The sequence below is a fragment of the Orussus abietinus genome, unplaced genomic scaffold, assembly GCF_000612105.2.
Source record: "Orussus abietinus isolate OABI.00-Male unplaced genomic scaffold, Oabi_2.0 scaffold380, whole genome shotgun sequence".
In the NCBI taxonomy this organism is placed as follows: domain Eukaryota; kingdom Metazoa; phylum Arthropoda; class Insecta; order Hymenoptera; family Orussidae; genus Orussus; species Orussus abietinus.
In genome coordinates this window covers 56,996-83,363 of record NW_019394526.1, presented here as the reverse complement: position 1 = coordinate 83,363, position 26,368 = coordinate 56,996, and the positions used below count along the sequence as shown (strand labels likewise).

Sequence of the window (26,368 nt, the reverse complement as noted above, 5' to 3'; positions counted from 1 at the left end):
AATACGTGAGCCGTCAACGGCAACTGGTAGATGGCACAGCCATCGCGATTGCGCGACTTCCTACCAGAAATTCGTTGCGCCGCCCTTGGGGGCAAAAAACGGTGAAAGCTATCGTACGAAATCAGAGGGCAGCACACGGTGCGATCGCGCGACCCTGCCCGTGAGCAATCTCCCAACTCATCTCTGATATTGATTCCTTTAATATTTGAATTTTCGTGGTCACCTAGTGTTCCGATTCACGTGTCGGACGGTAAAGTAGTTGCCGAGGCGGCGGTACAGTAGCGCCATCTCAGAGAAGTACGTTAATCACTTTTCAAACCTGTTTGAAACTACGCCAACCATTCTATAATCCCTCGTATTCATAGATGACGCCAGCGTCTTTGCCTATTTGACCGTTCGCACCTGTGCCGCACTTTTCATTGAAAATTTTCAAAATATACAACTAAATAGGAAAGCGGTATTAATGTAAAGAATAATTGCTGAGGATTCAGCAAGATTTTAGTGCACTTTTTCCAGAGACCTTCAGTCAGTTTGAGGTTAAAAGTAATGAAAGTCTGATGACGCCGGCGATACGACAGGTGTCGGCAGGTGTTTTAATGGGACCTGTTGATCAGTGACAGGTGCTGGAACAGCTGGAATTTCAAGGCATTCTCTGGCGAACCTTTGTTTCGTTCGTACGGGAAGGAATGTGACCAACGGGTTATTCCATTGGCGATAAAATTACATATTTCTCGGAAGTGGAAATAGAAAGGATGGAAAAGCGGTACAGAGTAGAGGCGTTCCTAGTTCCTCACTTGTGTGTTAAGAAAAACTCCGAGGTAAATGAGATAGACGATGTCAAAGTAGCGAATAGGTTCATACTGGATAAAATACTGGAGCACTCGTGGGAAGAATCGGAAGACGTATTTGGTAAGATCGAAGGATCCAGATCTACGGAGGATTTTAAGAGTTTTGAGGAACCTATCTACGATACGCCTTATGAAGTGAAAAGTAATAGTAAATTGCAGAAAACATTGACTGAAGTTAAGCCACCTACAGGTGAAAGCAGGATGCACCGCTTCAGGAGTCAATCGCCAGGATTAGATGCACCCCGACCACCGCCACGGACTGTTAGTTTAAAGCCAATTTATGAAAGAGAAGAACTGTCCAATGAAGATTCGGATAGATTTTGTTATCATGGGTTCGAAAATGGTTGCACCGCATCTGTGCAAAAACCAGAAGAAGTAAGCCAGGAAATTTTTAAAACTATCTGGCTTCAGAAACTGGAGACTCTGAGAAAAAAGGAAACTACGTTGAAGGATAAAGAAATAGCTCTGGAAGACTTCGAAAGATTGTTGAGGAAGAGGGAGAGGGAACTACTGATTCTAGAAAGACTAGCGAAGGAGAAAATGAGAAAGGCAGAATTATATTTAAAGCGATGTAAAAGTTCTCAGAGTGCGGAGAACATTTACGCTGAAAGGGAAATAGCGTTTGATGTGAGATCTTCCGCTAGTTCAAAAGATTCTAATGAGCACTGCGACAAGGACTCCAAGAATGATTTCACGCATCATTTACCTGTCGTAAATAATGCACAAACAGAGAATATTGGAGTTGTTTCAGAAGTTAACGTTGAAGATCGCATCTTAAGAAATCCTCCAAATTCTAGAAGCTCTCTAGCACCCGCTTCTCTACATGGATCATCAAACTCCCACTTAGGAAGTAATCGAGGCAGAATCAGTGTTTATGGAAGCTTTCGATCCAAACCCAGACCGAAAATAACTTATGATGACCTAAATTCCACCTTATCCGCAGATATAGGTGATTCATCTTTTGTCGTTACATCAAGAAAATTTGATCCTGAAAAATTCAAGAAGCCTCATGCTTTTACAAGACCTGTTGATGAACGCCATGTCATACAAGAAAATGTACAGGTCAGTGAAATTGAAGAGGTCAAAATTATGAAGAAAATTAACCAAAATATAATGGTTTCTCAGGATCGAAGCACTAAATATCAAAATTATGGTCCAGTTGATGAAAAAGTCTCCAGAATATCAAATGGAAAAAGTACAGGTTTTGAAAATAAACATTCCATGGATGACAAAAGATTCTCCTATCTAAACTTGGAATCTGGAAAAGTCGATATTCGTAGCAAACATAAGGAATCTTCAAAGGATCGACCCATTTCATGGAACGAAGAAGCCAACGAATGGTTGCAGAAGAAGCGTGAAGCTTACAATTTAGCTACTCAAAGAATGCCGATGGAAGATTATGAAAATAAAGAAAACTTTGGTGCTAAGTCTCGAATGTCATTTAAAGAGAAGAAAGGAAGAGGAATGAAGTTTACTATATTTCGGTGATTCCACATGTCCCACATGTTTTCCAATCATCACGGAACTATTAGAACAGAAACTGAAATGTCATAGTGAATGTTACACTGGATTATATTCTACACATTTGTATAAAATAGAAGCGATAATAAACAATCATATTATTGCCTTTAAACAAAGATTTTTTGGGGTGATAATTATTTATTATACATAAACATGTGCTACAGGTCAGCTACCGAAGTAACATCACCTATCTTCAATTACCAAGTAGGAGATTCGCCAGGCGCTACTTCTCGTCTATACAATGCCGTTTTATCTTTCAAACCTGACATTCTATACACTTCTTGTTGATCAAAATAATGACCAATTGCAAAGAATATAAAAGGAATGGGTACATATTTAAGTTGCTTGTAGAATAACGCTTTACTTGCTGCAGTCATCTTATAGGTTCTGCACTACGGAGTTTTTAGCTTCGGCTTGGCTTTTCTTCCACTTCTGAGTACGACTGTAATCCGCCCAAATTGTGGTTGCTGTCAACGTGGGGAATAGAACCACTGAAATGTATCGCTTGATAGTTCCAAAGACAGTGGTTTTGCCAGATGCACCCATTAATCTGTAAATAAATGTAAACCCTAAGAAATTCAAGCTTAGGACATGCGCGTAAAGGTTATGTTCCATTCCCGTTACATAACATCTCACAAGCGACAGAAACTAAAGCCGAGTCAAATAAAGAGCCCCAAAATAATAATTTACTCATTATAAACTTAAAACATACCGATCAATCGAAACAACCTTGCGGCTTTACCGAGGATGTCGATGGGAACTTACCACTTAACCTAACTTCTGTCGACATTCACGATCTCAAGCGAAGACAAAACTCTGTACCACTTATTGCTTTTCCGAATCTTCGAACAGAAGGTACTCTGCAAAACTCGATTTTTACTAGAAATCAGTGGAACGACGGACTTACGAGTAGCTGGTTGTTGTGGCTTCAATCTTTTATTTACTCCGCTTCTCCTCGCACCGATCGAGACCCGTTCCAACCCGTTCCTACCTATTCTTCGAGCCAGCCAAAATCTGTCAGAAGTCCGCCACCTAGCAGACAATGGAGTAGCCGGCACGTCGGTAAAAATGTTCGTTGAAGTCGGTGTCCCACTGAACGCGTTGGCTGTCATACACAGCGTGCCGCGCCAATGCGTCAAGGATTAAAATCGGTTAAAATACGAGGCTCATCTCTGGAGTTACGAATTTATAAAATAGGCATTTTTTCTCGATAAAACGAATAATGTTTTTGCCAGAACCACGGAATACATTCGGATTAACACGTTAAACGTAGCGTCGATTCCATTGAACCGACACGGTAAGAATTCCATGGGAAAAAAATATGCCACCCGAAGGGAAAGTACAAGAAAACTAATACCGCGTTTAATGTATTAATGGAATGAGTATTGAAATTGTATCAAAATCGGGAGAAAAAATAAAAATGTCTACATTCCATTACCACTTAACTGTCACCTCCGATAAATCTGTGCCGAAATAAACGCATCTGAGACCCTGCAATCGTTCGAAATGATATCTGTAAAAGAAACCAGTGATAAATTTCTAATAAGCCATTGCAAGGAATTCTTGAACGAAAAAATAGGTCAAATCTGAAAATTCATTTCACACATAACACACGTAAAAATCCAACAACGCAAGTAAGGAGGAAGAATATTTATTTCGAAATTATCTACACAGTCGAGAACAAAAAGCCTTTCCAATCATTTTAATATAATATACCATAATGTAGTAAATTAGAGAATGGCTAATTATATTTGACGAGTAATTGTCAAAAGCTTGCTCGTTCGAATTTCAATACATAAAATCTGTAAAAGAGCAACTGATTGCGGTACTCATCCAGTCCGTTGAGTGCGTGTGAGCTGATTTCCTAATTTTTTCTCCCGAGACGCACGATAACCGGTAAAACCGCTACCTCTTTTTCTTTCGTTACCAAAATAACGTTGGAATCGATTCGATACTTTCGATCGACTTCAGCATCCTATTAAGTACAGTTTTGATTGGCTTTTCTCTACAGCGCGTTGACGCGCCGCGTATTGTGGGACATTCGACGCGCTCAGTGGGACTCCTGCTTACCGATCAATAGACGCGTGGCGGACGCCGCAGGGCGCGAGGGGTAGCGACGCGGCGGCGGTGGCGAAGGGGAACGCCAGCGCCCTGAAGGTGGCGCCGCGCTGCGGCCGCCCGTGGAACTAGCGTCAGGCAAGATGGCTGAACAGTGGTGACGGGTAGTGTAATGTCCGTTTGTAAGATTTCGGATCTCGGGTCGGCGCTGACGGCCTAGCGATGGCCGAGTTTAACGTCGACATCGGCAAGCTTCCCGAGGATGTACGGGAGAAGCTCGCGGAGCTGGACCTCGAGCTTTCCGAGGGTAAGTCCGCGCGGCGCAGGGTAACCCTTCTGACTCACCACCTACCGAGGTCCCTAGCCCCTTCGGGTTAATAATCGATAATTTCGGGACGTCGCCGCTTCGATTCGCGGTCAATCGGAGCCCCGTAGACGGGGAGCCTTCGTTCGCCGTGGCTCGGGGCCGCACAGGAATTCCGCTCCCGGAAAGGCGAGCGATCGAGCGATCCAGGAATCGCCGATCGACCGCACCTCCGGCTGAGGCAGAATCCTTCGTGTCCCTCGCTAACGTTTCCGAATGCCGATTCTAGGCGTCACGAAGAATGCAGCCGAATCTACGGGAGTTCGAGGGAAACCTGGGAGTGCGTTCAGGAGACCTCTTGATTACGGCGCTTGGACTGCCCGTTAGAGATTGGACGGACTGTTAGAGTGGAGAAACTGGTCCCATAATTAATTCCAGCGTCTAGTCTAGACTCAACCGAGTGCTCGGAGAGACGTTCGAGACCTGCCATGAATGAGCCCGGTGTTAACGAAGTAATTGGATAAAGAATGGACATTAAGTCATGCTTCTTTTGTGATCGATCGCGCTTCAAGTGTCGGTTACAAAGGGGAAGAACGACAGGAAGTACGTTGGCTCGAACCCATCTCGCAGCACCTGTTTGAAAGAATTTCTGAAAGATCGGGTTGCTATTCAGTGTTTCGACTACCGAATATCCTGATGACAGGGCACCTTTTTTATAGAGGCTGTCGTTATTAAGTACCAATGTCCCGAATCAGCTGATCGCCGATCAAAGAGCAATTTCTTCCACCATCGATACTCCAAGTCCTGTACTAATTACCGTCCCTCCGCATCAATGGCAAACTCGTCTAGCGTTAAGGTCGCTGATTAAAACACATGACATTCCATGACATTCGTGCTACGTTCTGGCCTGAAATAAATAGGATGCCATTCCAAGCGTGCCGGCGAAGGAAGAGGAAAATCATAGTTAATATTCGAACCGTGACACACGAGCCGTCGCGATCGATGCGCTCCATTACATCCTTGGCTATCGCGTGACATCACGATCTAACGTCATTCTTACACATTATTCAATCCCCGGTTGAACGGCGCAATAACAGGGGTCAAACGCGGTCTACCGTCTTGCCCAAAAAATGGTACAATCCTACCAATTAAGGGGCCCGACAAGCAGCACTTTATAAATTACTTCATTCCCATTCCACAAACCAACCAGCATAGCGTAACATAATTCCTGTACATTTCGCTGGGCTTAACAAGTCCTTAAGGAGACATAAAAGTACCCTCTAGGAAGCCTATCGTTTATCAAAACTCCCTAAACCCTAAGAGACCCATCATATTGGATTTTCTTCTATTAAATTCCCATATAATATTTTATAAAAACTGATAAACGATTCGGTAGCCCACTTTGAAGACATTATTCTGAAAATCGATTGACTCAGAGGGCAGTTTCGTGTCACCATGAAAATCTTTGGGAAGGACTCGATAAATTCGTACGAATTGCAATGGTGAATTGCGAGGAGAAATGGAGTATTTCGAGGGCGAGGAAAAAAAAATGGGCGGCGGTCGTGTCAAGGATTAAGGACGAGCCGCGGGTGTCCTTAGCGACGCGAGGATTCCTTAGCCCGCGGGGTCGGCGGCGGAGGAGGGGCGCGGGGATCGTGGACCGGGATGCTGGGCCGAGAGAGCGGGCGAGAGCAGGCGAGAGTGGACGGACGGCATGCCACCACTCCTTTACTCCTTCCACGCTCTTTTGCTCCGCTAAACTTTTATTTACGGAGGCGAGCTCGGCTCTCGGTCTGGCGCTCGCGGGTCTCGCAGTACGGTTCTCGTTCCGCCGCGGAATCCTGCCGGCGATCCCGGGCGCGCGTGTCTCCCGGGGGAGTCCTGGGAGAACCTCGGGAAGCTTTGTGCGGTACCTCGTCCAGGAGTGGAAGGAGCACCGGGCCGGCGAGTGCGACGAGGAGGGAGAGAGGGAGAAAGAGTGAGCGAGTGAGCGGTGTACAGGCGGAGGAAGAGGGAAGAGAGAAGAGCGAAGGCGTCAAGAGTAAGAGCAGCGCCGCTGGAGCACCGTGGAATGTGGTCGCCGTATCGCCGAGGAACCTCAAAGAAGACCACGAAGGCCGCAGCGGGATCTCTCTACGTCTACCCGGAGGACAGAACCTGGAGATCGGGAAGAGGAGCCGGTGGCCGATAGGAGGAATGCCGAGGACAGGCTCCGGTAGCGCGAGAGCGCTTCCCGGGGTGTCTTCGGGGACGGTGGGAGCTCTTCGGGGTGCACTTCAGGGGGTAGTGAGGCGCCCCTCGGGGACCCTTCCACGGGGCCCCGAGAAGGATGCCGGGGGCGCGTGAGGACTCGTATCTCGGGCTCGTCCTCTTCTCCAGGGAGGGAGGCCGAAGGGCGCCCTGAAGGGCAGGGTCGGCATCTCGGGTCGGCCGGCAGGCCGAGTGCATCCGGGTCCATGAGGTCCCTGTCCTTCGAGAACCTCCGCCGCCTGGTCGGGCGCAGGAAGGACCGTAACGAGCCGTCCTTCAAGCGCAGCGAGTCCTTCAAGAGGATCTCCATAAGGAAGAGCTACCTGGACCGGGGCAAACGGCGGAATAAATTGGAAAAGAGGGCCGATGCGGCCCCGGCGGGCCAGTTGGCCTTGGCGCAGGTGCCCGTGCTGGAGGTCAAGGCCGCGAGGGACCCCGAGAAGGGCACCATCGCGTACGACGAGTGGCTCAGTGGAGTGACCGGGTCCAGCGGCTCCAGGGACTGCAAGGAGCCCTGCAAGTCGATCGAGGATCTGGCGCCGAGTTTCAGGTCCGACCTCGCCGAGGAGATGGCGGTGCTGGCTCTGGAGGAGACCACGACTCCTGGCAGCCACTCTGGGGCGACCGGGACTGGCGAGAGCGGCTCCTCGGGGAAAGAGCCGCTCCCCGGTCTGGGGATCGGAATCGGCATCGGGATAGGTCTGGGTCTTGGCAGGATCTGGAGGGACGCCATCGGCGTGCCGTCCCCAGCTTCCACGGCGTCCGCTGGACCACCTGCCGGCAGGTCCTTGGATAGTTCCCTGAAGGACAGGCGCGGCAACGCGAGGAGCGTCGCCAGGACGGTCTCGGCACCCGAGAAGAGGCTACCCTCGAAGGCACCCGGATTCGGATTCTCCTTGTCCATCCCTCGGCTGACCAAGTTCAGGAACACTAGAAAGGCCCTCTTCGGAAGGAAAACCGCGAAGCCGGCGCCTAGCGTCAGCGCCGATGGGTACTTCAAGAGGATAACCTCGCCGAGGAGGTCAGGCTCTCGGAGAAGAGGAAGGACCGCCTCCAGGAGAGGAATCTCCAACTGCGTTCCCGAAGGGTGCCCCGCGGAAGAGGGAGCCGAAGAGGACGCGGACGAGACCGGGGACTTCGGTAACGACTTCGCTAACGACCTCGGTAACGGTACCGCGGCCGACAGCGTCGTCGTCGGCCATTGGAACGACGCCGAGGATGGAGCTTCCTCTAGGTAGGAGTGCCGAGGAATCTTGACCATCGTTCGGGCATTTTACACGCACGTCGGATTTACCGTTCTCCAAGTCGATCCCTGCGGGGGTCTAATCTCGAAGCGGAACGCACCACCTGTGTTCTTTCTTTTGTTTATCAATCTTTTGTTCTTTATCTGGAGAACGGTAACATAGAGTCGCGCCCAAGATGCCTAAAGGATGCTCCAGGTTCACCCCCCCGCCGGTTGGTTTCCATATTTCAGGTATTTCCGGTCGAGGAGCCCCGTGGGATTCGTCATCCCCGAGAGGAGGAAGTCGAGGAGGCAACGGCGGGTCTGGAGAGAGATCCGGTACTTCCCCGAAGAAGAGGATCCCGTTGACTGGAGGAGCCACGACGCGTCCTCCAACGTCTCGGCCGACGAGTTCGACGACCAGAAATTGCTACTGTCCGGAGATTTCAACGAGAGGAACGTCTCTACCGTGAGATCCCCCGGCTCTTCTCTAGGTGCCTCGTCCTCGGCGGCGACCTCATCGTCGTCCTCGACCTCGTCGGAGTTCGACTACACCGCCGTAGCGTTCGAACGGAAGATCAGCGACTTCAACGAGGAGAAGATCTTCTGCAGGGGCCTCGCCGGCAGGAGCAACGGGCGAGGCCGCGGACAAGGTCGCGTCTGGAATCAGCAGGTCAACTCCTCGACGAACAACTTCTTCGCCAGCCGGCAGTTCCTGGGGTTCCTGTCGAAGCCCACGTGCAGAAGGGACTTCTCCGCGGGGAGCGGGGCTCGCAGTTACAGGTGCCTCACCAGTAGCGAGAGCGAGGTGGAGAACGAGATCCAGGGGGGCGACTCCGGTACCAGGACCCTGAAGAGGCCCCACGTGGGGCCGCAATTCGGGCCGCCTGCCGGAAATCGAGCCGCCCAGCGAGCCATCACCTCTCAGGCCGGCATCCAGGCACCCCGAAGAAGACCCCTACGTCGCAAGTCCCAGTTAAGGCGAGCCTGCTCCGGCCAGCCGGTCTACCTTGTCAGGAAAACCTCCTCCCTGAGGAGGCGACCCAGTAAGGACCTCCAGTAACGGCGAGAACTCCCTCCTCTCCCATCTTTTTCACCTTGGTCTTCGAGACCTTCCCGACGAATCGGAGGGCGGCGACCCCGCACCCTTCTTCGGGGGTCAATTGATAGAGACGGGAAGCCGTCGACGAGGTCGCTCGCTCTCGTTGATCGCTTCCTCGTGTCTGGCCCCCTCGAGTTGCTCCCCATTATGGGGAGTGAAACTCCTTTTCCTACGTGGTTCGGGGTCATCGGTGCGAGTCATTGTGTCGCGACAATGACTGTGGCGGAATGGGACGGTTTGCACAAAACCCGGGGGAGACGGGCGACGAGGCCTCCGCGCCAATTATCGGAGCTCGTCTCGCCGCCTCTCGTTGTAGAGCTGCGTTACGCAGGCCGAGGCTCGCGTATTCCTCGCCTTGGCCTACGGCGAACGGTACACGACTCCGTAATAATTCCGTATCGGTGCAACGAGCGCATCGGGCGCACCGAGGGGAGTACTTAGTGCGCCGGTCAAGTCGACGCCGAGCGTCCGGATGCCTCGAAATAAGCGAAGGACGCGCTTCCAGCCGGAACGATCGCTCCGCGGATCGCATTTAGATCGCTGTCGATTTATAAACTGGTAGTCAAGGCCGCAGGTGTAGCTGGCTAAGAGGTCCCGCCCCGACCTCTTCCTTGTTAAATTACCGATTGGTATCTTCCTGTTAACGCGAACCGATAATAACTGGCGAACGGCGCCGGGGTAGATTAATATGACACGAAAGCCGGCATTGAGGTTTGGGTCCCTAATGTGAGGTTCTTCATTCCAGGGGACATCACGCAGAAGGGGTACGAGAAGAAGAGGACCCGCCTCCTGCAGCAGTACGCGTCGAAGCAGTTCGGTAAGGGCTCTCTTCGGGGCCCTCTTCGGGGCATCTTCCGACACGTCGCTCTTTTCGGCCGCTGCTGCGAGAGGCTTTGTGTATTCTATTTTTCTTCACGCTGCGGGGACTTCCGAAGACACCGGATTTATGAGGCCTTTGGGGAATGGTACCTGGTTCGGCGTAGAGTATTGGATGCGTTGTATGGGATCGCCTTTCACTTTGGACACGTCTCGCGTTTAAATTCTTAGATTTATGAGATTATTGGACGCATTTCGACATACGGGCGAAATTCTTCCGACCGTGCAGGCAATATTGGACCAAACGTCGAGCCCGTTTAGGCGGTCTTCGTAGCCAAAGGGTTAATAATATCTGTTCTAAATGTGGTATACATGAAATTGAAGGTTTTTTCTTTTTTTTTTCTCCCAGGAAACAATGTTTCGAAAATTTGGACACCGTTGAGTTCGGGATCTTAGCGGAGAATGAGTAGCCCTAGAATTCCATAAGTAAGATTTATCGTAAACTGTGTCCAATATGAAGGGATGCCACCGTGTACATTTTCAAAAATGTGTTCAGAACAAATATCGAAACGTAACAGCTTAGCGGAAGAATAAGTAGCTCTAGGATTCCAAACGTAAGGTTCATCATAAGCTGTGTCCAATATGAAGGGATGCTACCGTGTACATTTTCAAAAATGTGTTCAGAAGAAATATCGAAACGTAACAGCTTAGCGGAAGAATAAGTAGCTCCAGGATTTTATATGTAAGGTTTATCATAAACTGTGTCCAATATGAAGGGATGCCACCGATGTATCCGAGATATACCGATGTAGGCCGATGTGTCCAATACCTGTGTCCAATGGTCCGGGGCGAAGCGAATCTCTCCCTTGTTTAGAGGGGAGGGACGCGCCTATGACGTTATCACCTCGAGGTAGGACGGACGTGTCAAGGTCGAGGTGTCTTCGGAGGTCCTGTGGAGGAGGTGCGGTGCTCGGGATTTCGGGGGAGTCCGAAAAAGGCGAACGTAGGGAGCGTGCGCGGGGATGGTTGGGTGTCGCGTTGTGACGTGTCACCTGTGCAGGAAATGGAAACGGCCTTGGCTGCGGTAGCGACGGTGGCGGAGGTGGCGGAGGTGGTGGAGGTGGTGGAGGTGGTGGGGTAGGCATCGGAGGACGCCCTCAAGCACGCGCGCGACGCACGCAACGTCGCGTCACGCACTCCGAGAAAAGATATCACTCAGGTACCAACCCCGAAGAGCGCCCACCGGAAATGCCGTCCTCTACCATCCCCTAGCTCGTCCACGTTAGGGCGATCCTTCGAGCGATTCTCACTCTTGGCTCTCCCTTCATCTTTTTTTTGCATTTTTATTTTACACACTTTTTTTCCACCCCGGGCCGCCCTGGGCGAAAAATCCACTCTCTGCGCGAAATTACTTGCCGCAATCTAAACTTTTCATCCTGAAGACATTTTTTGGCTCCAGTAAAATTGATATTTTAAGGATTGTCAGGGCTGCAATACAAATGATAAGTTAACGTCAAGTGGGAATGATTTTGCAAGAAAAAAAAAAACGAACATTTTAGATAGAATGTTATAGTGAACTCGACCTACTTAATTTGCATTAGTGTAAAAAACAATTACTAGCGAGTAAATATTGTTTGAAGTCAACGCAAGAACGAGTTCACCGGGAACTGTTAGAGGTTGAGAGTTCCTCTAAGGTGTTGCAAAAATATCGTCAATTCCTTCAGTCTCTTCTACTCTTTGAAATGAACATTTCATTCCATCGCGTTCATGCAAGGAAAGTATAACGATAATGAAGGTTGATGAAGCTGAGATGGGGAAAATTGAGCGTTGCCTGTAATTCGACTTAATCTCGTTCGGTCTTACTTTTGCCGATAGGTGGTAAAAATTCTCCCCAGAAATTTCGTTTTCTTCTGTAAAGTAATTTTTTCTTTCACCCAGTGCCGACCGACGTCCCCGCTGCGGTTTATCCTTAGAGCCTCCCTTTTTGCCCCGGCATGAACCGCAATGCCGAAGAATCGCCACGAAGGATGCGCCTCTCGTACGAACCATGTCTCGCCATTGTCAGAACCCTCTCGAGGGATCGATCTCTCTCGACCGTCTGTAAATAAGACCAGGACATAGGCTGCACCGCCACGTTAACCGCCTCATCTCGGACGGAGGAACGTCGAACAATCTCGTCCCTTTACCTTCGCTTCTAATTGTTTATAAATAATAAGAATCTCGGGACACGACGTTTCTCCCGTCCACGAGGAAAATCGCACCGTATTTTTCCATCACATTCGCTTGCGCTCCCCTTCTCTGCCTATCTATCTATGTTCCTCTGTCGCTCTCTTTCTTTCTCACTGCTCCACCGTTGAGTTGCACTTGCGGCTTTTTTTATGTTTCTTTTTTTTTCCCTTTTTATTTTTCTTTTTTTCTTTCACCTGGAACTAACCGGAGCCTTTGGTAGAGCGCGTGCGCGCGCCTGGTGGTCGGGTTGATAAAAATCATTTCTTTAAAAAAAAAATAGAAAATAATTAATATGTTAATTAAATCACGACTAAAATCAGGATTCTTTTTTCAACTATTTTATTTATTCAAATTAAAACCTTGTTGGGGGGATTGGGGGAAATCGATATTACGCGGAAGCTGTCGTCATTTATTTCCGTGAGTAGGAATGTTGATAAAAGGGTATTCTTTGTGAGGGTTTGTACACCGGCGGACATGATCGCCGTTACATCGTATATCGGTAACACAGTATCTGGAGGGAAGGCATTTATGTTCATATGTGTACATTCAAATGTTAGGAATAGATAGAGGGCAATCAAGAGACATCTCAATTGGTATTTTCTTTTAATCGTAATAATTAAACCGTGTATATTACCATTTGTTTAAGAATATTATTTTCTGGTATTTTTGGGCGGTTCGCTTGTTTGAAAAACCTAAAGGATACAGATTAGTCTATGTTTTGTAAGTATGTTACGATTCGAACTTTTACATTAGCTTTTAACTCTAAAGATCCTAATAATGTGATCGCGACGTTTTACATATTTACATATTATTCTTTATAAAAGTAAGTATAGATTCTCAAAACATATCAAGATAATTTCGCGGTACAATAGAATCGTAACTTATTCCTGCATACAATCCTGCCGGTCGTAATCATTTTCATGGTCTAATGCACATTCTGACATGGCAGTGCAAATTCGCGCTACGATAGAATTTATTACAATTGCAATTTTAAAAAATCAAACAGTCGTTACAAAATCGGTGATTTCAATTGTGATTTTATAAAATAAAAACCAGTCTGTTAATATCCACGATTTCAGCTCTGATATTTTAAAGATAACGTTCCGTCGATTGAAATCTATGGCTGTTTAAAAATAACAATTAGTCGATATAACTCAATGATATCAATAGTGATTTTAAAAAGTAAAAATTAGTCGATTAAAATCGATGTTGTCAATCGTGATTTAAAAAAAAAAGCAATCAACTGGTTAAAATCGACGATTTTAATCGTAATTTTTTTGTTTCAAATAACAATCTGTCGATAAAAATCGATGACGTTAACCGTGATTTCTGACAAAAATAACAATTAACTGGTTAAAATCGACGATTTCAGTGGTGATTTTTAAAATATAATAATCCGTCGATAAAAATCGACGGTCAATCGTGATTTTTGACAAAAATAACAATTGGTTAAAATGGACGATTTCGATGGTGATTTAAAAATAAAATAACAATCGTCGATAAAAATCGATGATGTCAGTCGTGATATTTGTCAAAAATAACAACTGGTTAAAACGGACGATTTCGATGATGATTTAAAAAAAATTGACAATCCGTCGATAAAAATTGATGTCAGTCGTGATTTTTGTCAAAATTAACAACTGGTTAAAATGGACGATTTCGATGGTGATTTAAAAGAAAAATAACAATCCGTCGATAAAAATCGATGATGTCAATCGTGATTCAAATCGGCCCAACCCTGCCTGGCGGTAGCGTGTAGAGCCGGCCGCAGGGCGCGGCGAGATCCTCGCTTCGAGGCCTAGAGATGTATCCTTCTGTTGTGCACGCAGGAGGAAGGCTAGTCCCTGGCGGTATCGTCAGTCCTCCAGGATCCGGAGGATCCACCGGTAACACCGCTAACTCGAATTCCGCAGCCGCGAGACGCGGAAACCGCCGGCTTACGCGGAACGAGAGCCGCTACCACTCCGGTGAGTACGGGGCCCGGGGTTGCATTGGGTATATTTCTTTTTCTTTTCCATTTTGTTTTTTTATTTCTTCTTTTTCGTCCTTTTCTTTTACCTGCATCCTTCGTCTCGTTCGTTTTACAATACCTGCCGACGTTAGCGGCAGAAGTGCTCCCGTAAGCGGAGGCTGCGGTTGCGGCATCGACGGGTCCTTCATTTGTTCGTTTACGTGGAACTCGGGCCGACTAATTAACCGCCGTGGAAATGGAAAATGGCTTAACGGGACCATCTATGCCGATGCCTCGCCGATCGGTCGTATCGGTTACGGTTCTTGTCGTCGCTCAATTACGACACCGTGACGGACCGCTTATCGGCAATGGGCTTGTTGCGCGGCCTGTAAGTGTCGTCGCGTTTCCCCGTGGCCTAGCTTCTCGAGGGGAATTGCGCGAAACCGGCGGCTACCGAGGGCACTTGAAATACGTGCTTGGGTGATCAGGGTGCCGTGGAGGAGTTGCTCCAGGATCGAGCTCGCATGCTCGTGTCTTAAGATGAATTGAAACACGTCCACTTCTAATGTTTTGCCCAAAATGAAATTTCATGGGTGTCAGGACCTTCTCTAGGACCTTCATATTAACTTGGTAAACGTTAAACGAATTAATATACCCAATTATGAGGAACGATCACAAGCAATGGGCTTGTTGCGCGGCCTGTAATTGTCGTCGCGTTTCCCCGTGGCCTAGCTTCTCGAGGGAAATTGCGCGAAACCGGCGGCTACCGAGGGCACTTGAAATACGTACTTGGGTGATCAGGGTGCCGTGGAGGAGTTGCTCCAGAATCGAGCTCGCATGCTCGTGTCTTAAGGTGAATTGAAACACGTCCACTTCTAATGTTTTGCACAAAATGAAATTGCATGAGTGTCAGGACCTTCCCTAGGACCTTCATATTAACTTGGTAAACGTCAAACGAATTAGTATACCCAATTATGAGAAACTTGAGATGAGAATGAGAATTATGACATTCCACATACGTGCTTGGGTGATCAGGATGCCATGGAGAAGTTGCTCCAAAATCGAGCTCGCATGCCCATGTCTTAAGGTGGGATGAAAGTGGCGTTTGAGGAGTTTCATTTGGGAAACTTTTTTTTCCGAAGTGGAGGTCGGGAATCGCATGACATTTTAGCACATCCTCCGGACCCTCAAGATGCGTACTTAGGTGATCAGGATGCCGCGTAGAAATATCACCAAGACCGAACTCGCATGCTCTTGTCTTAAGGTGGGATGAAAGTGGCGTTCGAAGGGTTTCGTTTGTGAAGCTTTTCTTCGAAGTGAGGGTACCGAGGAATTTTCATATTTTACCACCTTAATGTGGAGACCCTAACAAAGGTCCCAACGCCCATAAAATTTAATTTCTATAGAGATTTAAAAAAAAAATGGAATTTCATAGGTACATATCTTAAGGCGGCATCAAAGTGGCGACTGAGGGGTCTGGTTTATGGAACTTTCATCGAAATGGGTGCACCGAGTCTATTGAAATTTTACCACGTGGCTGCGGAGGTCCTAAGAAAGTATCGGACCCTCATAAAACTCTATTTCTTAAATTGAAATTTCATGGGTGTCAGGACCTTCCCTAGGACCTTCATATTAACTTGGTAAACGTCAAACGACTTAGTATACCCAATTATGAGAAAACGATGACAAGCGACTGGCTCCCGAGATGCCACGTTTGTATCATCTTAAGCAGGTTTAAATGCGAGAAAGGACTAAAACGGAAACCGGCAAAAGCGATATATACTATACGAAAGGGAGAAAGGAAAGGTAGAGGTAGGGAGAGGACGCCGGTGATGATAGTCGCTCCACTCCCAAGAGTTCTCCTCTTGGGACGATAGTATGGTTTAATTTTCGTTTTTGTCTTTTGACAAATCACTGGTGGGGGCAGGCGAGTAATCGGGAGAAAGGAAACGGGGAGAGGAAGAGAGAGGGCGACATTCTATAAAAGTACGTAGAGAGGATGACGTTTAAAGTATGCGGATTCATTTTTCAGAGGTGCGCCAGGAGGCGGTGCAGCAGGCCCTAGCGGCGATGCAGGGTCGTCCTAAGCCGTCCTTGCCGATGCCCTCGAAGAGGACCTCCGTGATGGCGCGGAGTCCGGAGCGGGAGAGGGAGAGGGAGAGAGAACGAGAGAGGGACCGCGACCGGGACCGGCTAGAGAGCGGCGAGTCCAGCAGCGACGAGGACAGCGTGGTCACCGAGGAGAGTCCCAGTCCTGGGGCCGGTGGTCCCACGGGAACCGGCCTCTCGGATACCAGCAGCACGGGCTCTGCCCGCGACACCCCGCCCCCGCCTCGACCCCCCGCCAGGAGGCCCCCTGCAGACATCACGGACATCGCCGAGTACGCCGCCCACGTGGCCTACTGCAACGTGCAGCCCCCCGACGTGACCCACGGTATGGTCGACTCTGTCGCGACGTTACCGTACACTGAGAGAACAAGTCACCTCCTAGGGAATAACTTCTTGTCTCGAGATATCTACTGCTGTTGACTAAACAAGGTCGGATGAAATTAAGATGATAGGAAAGGCGCTGAGAAATTTAATCCAGGTCGATAAATTAAAGTTCATCTATACCCTCTTTGGTGGTAACGTCATTTTGAACACTCAAGTGGGAACGTAAGCTAGCGCGTCACGTTACCGACATTTATATTTATGTTGAAGACTTTTTACAGTCCACGTTGAGAATTATACGAACTGAAGCGTCCCATATGTCATTTCAGTGAAGTTATGATTAAGAGATCGATGTAAAACTGTCGAAATCCCGTGAATTCATTATTCTAACGACGGTTTAGGACCACCGTCGCCATCTGTGACGATTAGCCGGAACTAAATTTTTGCTCTAAAGACACGCGTTAGCCATGAGACAAGTCAGCATTCTCTTGCAATCGTTGGTGAAAATATTTTCCTATCTGACTCTGTAACATTCCATTTCTACGATATTCTAAATTGTTCCAACACGCATAATTCATAACAAAATTAATTTTACTTGGATGCTAGGATTTAATCCAGAGGCCAGACACGTTGGTAAAGAGATCAGGTTTGAGCTGGAATTAATGAGAACCTAAATTTTCAGGTACGGCCCAGTCGAGGAGACCGTGCGCCGACCGGGTGAACCGGTACCACGCGGTGGAGGACAGCACCGGTACCACCGGCCGGTGGAAGGTCTCCGCAAAGATTCAGCAGCTCCTCAACACCCTGAAGCGGCCGAAGCGCCGACCCCTGCCGGAGTTCTACGAGGACGACGACATCGAGCTGGAGATCGCGGCGAACCCGAAGGACCCGAACGCGCCGAAGCCGGAGGGTAGCTCGATGACCTCGGCCGTAGGCGAGGTCCTGGCGGTGCCCTCGGGTCTGCCGAGGTCCCTGGAGGCCGCCGTGCAAAGGTACGGTTCGGGATCCTACAAGGCTCCGGCAGCGACCGTTCTCGACCCCAACGGGAAGCTCTGTGTGACCCTGACCTACGGCAAGCTGCTGAGCCGCTCGCACAAGATAGCCTACACCCTTCTGAACAAGGCCCTGGGCCGTGGCGGCGAGTGCTGCCTCAAGCCTGGAGACCGCATCGCCCTGGTCTACCCTAACAATGACCCCATCAGCTTCATGTGCGCATTCTACGGCTGCCTCCAGGCTGGGATCGTCCCAGTACCCATCGAGGTACCTCTGACGCGACGCGATGCAGGGTCTCAGCAGATCGGGTTCCTCTTGGGGAGCTGCGGCATCCAGGTAGATGTCGTTCTTTGCGTTGGTTCCGCGAGGTGCAAGAACTACGAGGTAATGCTCTTCTTGTATGTGCAGGTGGCTCTGACGAGCGAGGCCTGCCTCAAGGGCCTTCCCAAGACCGCAGCGGGCGAGGTCGTCGCCTTCAAGGGCTGGCCGAAGCTCCACTGGTTCGTCACCGAGCACCTGGGGAAGACGCCGAAGGACTGGCTGCCGCCTCCGAGACTGACCGACGACACCGCTGCTTACATCGAGTACACCACCGACAGAGATGGCTCCGTGATGGGCGTTACCGTTACCAGGGCTGCGATGCTCGCCCATTGCCGGGCCCTGACCATGGCGTGTGGGTACACGGAAGGCGAGAACGCCGTCTGCGTGCTGGATTTCAAGCGCGAGGTCGGCCTCTGGCACAGCACCCTCACGAGCGTGCTCAACGGGATGCACGTCGTCTTCATCCCCTACGCCCTGATGAAGGTGAATCCTGCCAGCTGGATGCAGATGATCACGAAGCACAGGGCCAGCGTCGCGGTGGTCAAGTCGCGCGACCTTCATTGGGGCCTCCTGGCCACGAAGGACCACAAGGACGTGTCCCTGTCGTCGCTGAGGTTGCTGCTCGTTGCGGACGGCGCGAATCCCTGGTCGCTGTCCTCGTGCGACCAGTTCCTCTCGGTGTTCCAGTCGAAAGGGCTCAGGCCGGATGCCGTGTGTCCTTGCGCGTCTTCCAGTGAGGCGCTGACGGTGTCGGTCAGGAGGCCTGGACGAGCAGGAGTCAACGCGACCGGTCGCGGCGTCCTCTCCATGTCCGGCCTCAGCTACGGCGTCGTCAGGGTCGACCAGGAGAATTCTCTGACGTCGCTCACCCTGCAGGACTGCGGCCAAGTCATGCCTGGGAGTGAGTCCAGCTTCTTGAGTTCCTCTCCCCGGATGGGACCGTGATTCACCCCTCGTCCTTCCCCCAGGCGTCGTCGTCGTTGTCAAGATGGAGGGCCAGCCCTTTGTCTGCAAGACGGACGAGGTCGGCGAGATCTGCGTGAACAGCGCCGCCACCGGGAGCCAGTACTGGGGCCTCCAGGGCCTAACCAACAACACCTTCAAGGTGTCGCCTCTACAGGCGGACGGGACGCCTCTGGGCGACGCCGAGTACACGCGGTCCGGGCTTTTAGGGTTCCTGGGACCTGGAGGACTGGTCTTCGTTTGCGGGTCCAGGGACGGCCTGATGACCGTCACCGGCCGGAAGCACAACGCCGACGACATCATCGCCACCGTCCTCGCGGTCGACCCGAAGAAGTTCATCTACCGCGGGAGGATCGCCGTCTTCAGCGTGAGGGTCCTGCGGGACGAGAGGATATGCGTCGTCGCCGAGCAACGGCCGGACTGTAGCGAGGAGGAGGTATTCTCATCCACGCTTATGTTTCTTCTTTCCGTTTCCCCCGTTCTTTCATTTTTTTTTTCCTCTCTTTCTCCTCCCGGTTTTCCCTGGAGAACGACGTCCGAGGTGCGTCCGCTCCGCGTCACGCTTCCAGCTAATAGATAATCCACGAATGATCGCCGAGCGCGCAGTGGGCCCGGTCCCCATTCCGCATCGCGATCATTCGGAGTAGAGAAACGAAGAGGTGTACGGCCATCTTCACCGAGAATTAATCCATCGATCGTGCTTCTCGCTGGTGCAGAGCTTCCAGTGGATGTCGAGGGTCCTCCAGGCCGTGGACTCGATCCACGCGGTCGGTATTTACTGTCTCGCCCTAGTGCCGCCGAATTATCTCCCAAAGACGCCCCTCGGCGGGATCCACCTCTCGGAGACGAAGAGGCGGTTCCTCGAGGGCACCCTGCACCCCGCCAACGTGCTGCTCTGTCCGCACACCTGCGTGACGAACCTGCCGAAGCCTCGCGAGGTGCACTCGGGTAAGTGGTGCGACCTCGGGGTCCGGTCGGGCCCCGAGGACGCGTTCTAACGTCTCGTCGTAGCCGGGACTGCTTCTTGCAAGCTGGGGAACGGGAACCGCCGGTCCTCGTTCGGTTCCGTGCACCTGGGAGGCCTCTCTTTCCCAAAACGGGGCCCGGATAGGTGGGTGGCACACGAGGACCGCTCTGGCACGCTGACGGGGATCTGCCATGGGGGAGGTGTCTTTCTTCTTATTTCGGTTCGCTCTGCTCTGTCTCTTCGGGGTCTCTAGACGCTCCCTGATTTGCCGGCCTCTAAAGCGGGGGAGCTGCATTCGTTATCATCTCGGGATTATAGAGCGTTTGCGTTGGTTTACTAACGGCATGGTGCGGGGGCGTGTAGCGGGGGATTCTGTTGCAGACGTTGGTCCGGCCAGCGTGATGGTGGGCAACATCGTCCAGGGCAACCGGCTGGCCTCGGCTCAAGGTCGGGACATGGGAATCCTGGACGAGGACAGCGACAACGCCAGGAAGGTTTGTCGTCCTCCTTTCCCTTAAGGCGATATGTAAATGGCGTCTCAGGAACCCCGTTTATGAAGCTTCTCTCAAAACTGAGGGTTCCGAATCGTTTGAAATTATTCCACCGGGATATGGGAGCCCCAAAGAAGGTCCTGACCATCGTGAAATTTAATTTAATTGCAACACGTACGTCGACACGTTACGTTACAGATTAGATGTCGATAACGAAGATACTTAGAATTTCTTCTTTACCCACAACGATTAAAATGTGAAAGTGGCATCCGAGGGGTCAATCGTTCATGAAACTTTTCTCCAAACTGAGTGTATCAAATCGTTTCCAATTGTACCAAATCGTTCACAATGTTAATGTAGAGGGTACAAGCAAGGTTCTGACGCTCATGAAATTTAATTTTGTATAATAAGTATTAAGGATACCTATGAACAAACTTTTTAAAAAATTGAAATCTCCTTCGATAAAGCCTTTACATTCACGTTATGAAGTTTGAAACGATTCGGTAGACCCAGTTTGAAGAAGTTTCATAAAGGCCACTTTCACATCACCTTAAGCTGCCCTTTAAATCGGAGCCAAGGGAACTAACTCGTCCGATTTGGTTCAGTACCAGTTCATCTCGGAGATCCTGCGGTGGCGCGCGGTCAGCACCTCGGACCACGTCATCTTCACCTCGCTGAACGCGAAGGGAGCCGTCGCGACGTCCTTGTCGTGCTCGCAACTTCACAAGAAGGCCGAGCGCATCGGCAACCTCCTTCTGGACAAAGGAAGGATCAACACGGGGGACCACGTGGCGCTGATCTTCCCTCCGGGAACGGATCTGATCTGCGCCTTCTACGGGTGCCTCTACGTCGGCGCGGTGCCCGTCACCATCAGGCCTCCTCATCCCCAGAACCTCCAGACGACCCTGCCGACCGTGCGCATGATAGTCGACGTCAGCAAGTCCGTCCTCGTGCTCTCCAACCAGAACATCCTGAAGCTTCTAAAGACGAAGGTAAACCCTCGCCAGTCATCGAATACCACCCACCGAACGAGTCCTCGTAGCCGATTCCTAATACCCCGCAGGAGGCCAACAACGTCGTCGAGGCGAAAACCTGGCCGACCATCCTGGACATGGACGACATGCCGAAGAAGAAGCTTCCCGTGATGTACCGAGCCCCGACCGCGGAAATGCTGGCCTATCTGGACTTCAGCGTCTCGACGACGGGCATGCTGGCCGGCATCAAGATGTCCCATGCCGCGGTGACCTCGCTCTGTCGCGCCATGAAGCTCGCCTGCGAGCTCTACCCCTCTCGACACATAGCTCTCTGCCTGGATCCGTACTCAGGACTGGGATTTGCGTTGTGGTGTCTTAGTAGTATCTACAGCGGCCACCACTCGATCCTCGTGCCGCCTTCAGAGGTGCGTAGACCCCGAAGAAGTAGCCCAAGTCGAGCGACCAGGGTTGGATATCGTACCCTTTCCGCAGGTCGAGGCTAATCCGGCGCTCTGGCTGTCCACGGTGAGCCAGTCCAGGGTGAGGGACACCTTCTGCTCTTACGGCGTGATGGAACTCTGCACGAAGGGCCTGGGCTCCTCGGTGCACGCCCTGAAGGCGCGAGGGGTCAGCTTGGCCTGCGTTAGGACCTGCGTCGTGGTTGCCGAGGAAAGGCCGCGAATCGCCCTGACGACGAGCTTCAGCAAGCTCTTCTCCGCCCTTGGACTGAGCCCCCGAGCCGTGTCCACGTCCTTCGGGTGCAGGGTCAATACCGCGATCTGCCTGCAGGTTTGTATTACCGTTGAAATGGTATCTAGAGCCTCCTAATGACGATCCTCGTCTTTCTTCAGGGTGCCTCCAGTCCCGAACCCTCCACCGTCTACGTGGACTTGCGAGCTCTTCGCAACGACCGGGTCTCCCTGGTGGAGAGGGGAAGTCCTCACTCTCTCTGCCTTATGGAATCCGGCAAGTTGCTGCCCGGCGTCAAGGTGATCATCGCCAACCCGGAGACCAAGGGCCAGTGCGGCGACTCCCACCTCGGCGAGATCTGGGTGCAATCTTCGCACAACGCCAGCGGGTATTTCACCATCTACGGGGACGAGAGCGATTACGCGGACCACTTCAACGCCAGGCTGGTCACCGGAAACACCGGCGAGGTGTATGCGCGCACCGGGTACCTCGGGTTCCTGAGGAGAACCGAGAGCGTTCAGCAGTCCGCCGTCGGTGACGTCGCCGCGGACTCACCGGGCATCGCTTCCGAGGGTGACGTGGGTTCCTCGGATGCCGAGCTCCACGATGCCGTTTTCGTCGTCGGGGCACTCGACGAGGCCATTCTCTTGAGGGGGATGCGGTACCATCCCATCGACATCGAGAACAGCGTCATGAGGTGTCACAAGAAGATCGCCGAATGGTTAGCCCTTGCCCTCCATTCCTTCTTGGCGAACCCGAAGCTCTTCGTCTTCGCGGATTCCCTATTAGAAACTAGATGGTTAACGATATAAGGAAAGGGGCACCACTACGTCCTAGGGGATATCCTTTACACCCCATTTTACCATTTATTTAATGTCAGATGGTATTCACCCTGGTGCCTTCATGTCTGTGATACTTTGCATTAAAAAGACGATTCGTATGGTAGTAGATATTTTTAAACGTCACGATATGGATCCGAGAACCTGGAATCCAGTTTGAGGCACAAACAAAATTAACAGGCCTATTAGAATGTTTCTGTGATGTAGACGTTTGTGCCATGTTGAGTTTTGTTTGTGGCATTTTTTTTATATAAAAACCAGAGCTATTAAAAAAATTAACAAATTCCGACAAGGACCATTTTTACGTTTTTGAGGTTCAAACATCCAGTCGAGCCGAATCCGGTTGAGCGCCGTATTTTCCATTATTAGCGGTCTATGTTAGCGATCTAGTTAATTATTAAAAATCCGTGATCTTCGTCCTTGTCTTCATCTTCATTTGCGCTTTATCATTCCGTTCGCAGCGCCGTCTTCACGTGGACCAATCTGCTGGTGGTCGTCGTCGAGCTGGACGGCAGCGAGAGCGAGGCCCTGGACCTGGTGGCCCTGGTGACCAGCGCAGTCCTCGAGGAGCACCACCTCGTCGTCGGGGTGGTCGTCGTCGTCGACCCCGGCGTGGTCCCCATCAACTCGCGCGGGGAGAAGCAGCGGATGCACCTGCGAGACGGTTTCCTCGCGGACCAGCTGGACCCCATCTACGTAGCGTACAACATGTGAACCGCCGATCGGTTCTTACCGGGCATTCAGGTCACCGCGATCTCCGTTCCCACCGACTCAGCCGCACTCCGGCTCGTTTGCGTCGTCGATCGGTACCAGGGATCGTCTCTCCTCGTAGGACCCTCTTTCGAGTACTCCTGGAGACCCTCTAGGACCTTGATAACGCGCCTTAAGCATCTCCTTGGACGTCTTCTTGTACCTTCGCTTCTTGCGCACCCACTCGAGGCGATGGACACCCTGAAGAGGTGCCTATCGTCTCCGGTGGAGGTGCTCGAATTTTATCGGGTAGGCGGTGGATCGCCACGTACAAGCGGATCCTTGTTCAAGGAAGATGAGAAAGGATCTTCCCCCGCGTGGGAAAGCGTCAACCGTAGGGTACACGACGAACGTGGGACGTGCGAATCGTCCCGGTCGCTAATTGACAGGACGTTTCCCTCGCACATCGCGCGGTTAATTGCTAGAATGGGAGGAGTGACCTTTTAATTCCGCGCGTCCGCGGAATACGGGGAGAGGAGAGATATCCCGTGGTTCTCGTCGACGGAAAACCCACAGAGGCGAAGGACGACAACGCGTAAAGGCCACCCTGGCTATCGAATGCGCACAGGGGCAGCTATTGCGCCTCCTCCTCTTCTTTTCGACCAGTTTTTTACGGGATTTGGCCGTCGTTATCGTAGCCTAGGTAAAGAATTAACGCTAAGAGGCGCTCGAAATAGCCCCACGTGGTGGATAACAGGACCCCCCTCGGGTTGTCCGTCTTTTTTATTAACAATCGTCTGCGCTAGCCTGTACGTGATCTTTTATACTGTAGGAACACTCGTCGCCCTGAGTGATGGGGGACGTTTAACACGGGAGAAAGAATACGAAATGCAACAAGAGATATATACGTAGATCGATCGACGGGGAGGTACACAGGTGTGGGCCGATTAGCTTGCGAATCTTGTGAGGACGTAACGCGAGATGGAACGATTGGACAACCGGACGTCCAATATAGTCAGTAGACGTACAGTCATGTATCCTTAGACGCACAATGAGAGACGAGGAAAGGAACGGACAGAGAGCAAGGGAACCGAACGTTGTCTTGAGCGCGCGACTGCCGAAACTCGCCGATCTTTCCCTGGACCAGGATTATTTATTTGTAACGAGAGAGGAGTATTGCGGAGGACTTTTATGCGACACCTCGCGTAGGCGTAACGAGTTTTAATCACTTCCTTTCGTGGTAGCCTTCGTTTTAACGTCGTAGCTCGTTAAGCGGACGTCTCGAGGAACGGATCTCTCGGGGACCTCGAGGTGTCGCGAGTGACCGATTACTCGGTTATTAATTTATTCTCGCCCTCCCCCCCACGTTTCCGCAGCTCTCGGTTATACAGAATTGTCGACTCGCGGTGTGATCGGCTATTTTCGACGGGCCTGCGGCGCGACGCGACGTCGATGCGACGGTGACGCGACGTCGACGCGGCCGCGCCCGTCCCCTTCCTCCCGCCAGGGAGACCTGTACATTTGTTAATAGTCTTATAATTTTATACCTTTGCGTTTTTAACCGCTCTTCGCGATTACGACCTAGGACGTAGATCTATACGTAGGCATCGCCATGTACACCGCGGCCGACATTGCGGGACGACGACGCGTCGCCGTCTAGCGGCCGTCTGCCGTAACTTTTGCCCGTTCCGTAGGTGAGGAATAAACGATGGCGGAGAATCTGCTCTCCTTCATTTATTAAGGCCGCCCCCCTTTTTATGGTCGATTCAGACTACTCGATACACTCGACGAAACTTTGTTAAGGTGGATTCATGCCGATTGATACTTTGTAAGGGTCGATTCAGGCTGTTCGGTACTTCTCGATGGCGATGCGGAAATGCATCGTTAAGGTCGACTTGGACTGTTCTAAGCGAATCGGTTGAGCCACTTTTGCAAGTATTGCTCTGGCAAAATGTTCTGACACGTGGTTCAATGGCACGGTTCAATGTGTACGCAGGTCGATTAGGGTGAACGGTGCCATTGAAGCGCGTTTTAATCCCGTCATGCGTATAGTGTCAATGATGACATTGAGCGTGTGTTAGGGGGTGCGGAAGTGGCATCTGAGAAGTCAATCGTTCATGATGCTTTTCTCCAAAGTGGGTGTATCGAATCGTTTCAAACTTTGGAACGTGAATAGAGAGGCTGTAAGGAAGGTCTTGATACCCGTGGAATTTCATTTCTTCTTTTTTACAAAAACAATGTTGAAATGTCTATAAATAAATTGAGAAAAAAATTGAATTTCATGGGTGTCAGCACTTTTAGGTTTCGTATTCACGTTGTAATGTCTGATACGATTGGACGCACCTAATTTGGAGAAAAGTCTCATGAAAAAGACTTTTTAAAGGCCACTTTCGCATCACCTTAAGGTCGATTTAGGCTATTAGTTGCTATACGTGACGGTGCCGATCCGATGAAACATTGTGATCCGCGTTTCCAATGGTACCGTTCGCATGATTCACTCCATCCGAAACTTCGAACAGTATGAACAGGGACTCGATTCTCGAGTTCGTGCGGATTTTTTTTTCTTTTTCTTCGCACAGGAATAGATGCGCATGACAAAACTACGTATTCCTGTGAAATCGCGTTACTGGTCAACATTTTGTGCCGATCCACGTTTACAATGGCACCGTTCATATGATTCACTCCATCCGAAACTTCAAACAGTATGAA

At 50.6% G+C, this 26,368-nt stretch overlaps 3 protein-coding genes across 5 annotated transcripts; 2 read left to right on the top strand and 1 right to left on the bottom strand.

Moving 5' to 3' along the window:
* Positions 1-392: 392 nt before the first annotated feature.
* On the top strand, positions 393-2,469 carry LOC105702709. 2 transcript variants are annotated; one of them, XM_012430486.1, is made up of 2 exons: positions 393-1,910; positions 1,974-2,469. In XM_012430486.1, exons 1-2 carry the CDS (start codon positions 753-755, stop codon positions 2,334-2,336), a joined length of 1,521 nt encoding a protein of 506 aa, XP_012285909.1. In that variant the 5' UTR covers positions 393-752; the 3' UTR covers positions 2,337-2,469. The 2 variants fall into 2 exon arrangements, with proteins under 2 accessions (XP_012285909.1, XP_012285908.1); XM_012430485.1 differs by having other exon boundaries at positions 393-543; positions 615-2,468.
* Positions 2,470-2,487: 18 nt separating this feature from the next.
* Positions 2,488-2,881, bottom strand: LOC105702710 (NADH dehydrogenase [ubiquinone] 1 beta subcomplex subunit 1). Its single transcript, XM_012430487.1, has one exon. The coding sequence runs from the start codon at positions 2,744-2,746 to the stop codon at positions 2,567-2,569; it is 180 nt and encodes a 59-aa protein (XP_012285910.1). The 5' UTR covers positions 2,747-2,881; the 3' UTR covers positions 2,488-2,566.
* A 1,694-nt stretch (positions 2,882-4,575) lies between these two features.
* Positions 4,576-25,825, top strand: LOC105702708 (disco-interacting protein 2). 2 transcript variants are annotated; one of them, XM_012430483.2, is made up of 15 exons: positions 4,576-4,734; positions 10,051-10,122; positions 11,182-11,340; positions 14,180-14,317; positions 16,334-16,735; positions 17,414-18,060; positions 18,133-18,946; positions 19,014-19,444; positions 19,725-19,956; positions 20,339-20,469; positions 21,072-21,458; positions 21,530-21,865; positions 21,933-22,229; positions 22,292-22,851; positions 23,431-25,825. In XM_012430483.2, exons 1-15 carry the CDS (start codon positions 4,650-4,652, stop codon positions 23,681-23,683), a joined length of 4,944 nt encoding a protein of 1,647 aa, XP_012285906.1. In that variant the 5' UTR covers positions 4,576-4,649; the 3' UTR covers positions 23,684-25,825. The 2 variants fall into 2 exon arrangements, with proteins under 2 accessions (XP_012285906.1, XP_012285907.1); XM_012430484.2 differs by lacking the exons at positions 11,182-11,340; positions 14,180-14,317.
* The last annotated feature ends 543 nt before the right edge of the window (positions 25,826-26,368 follow it).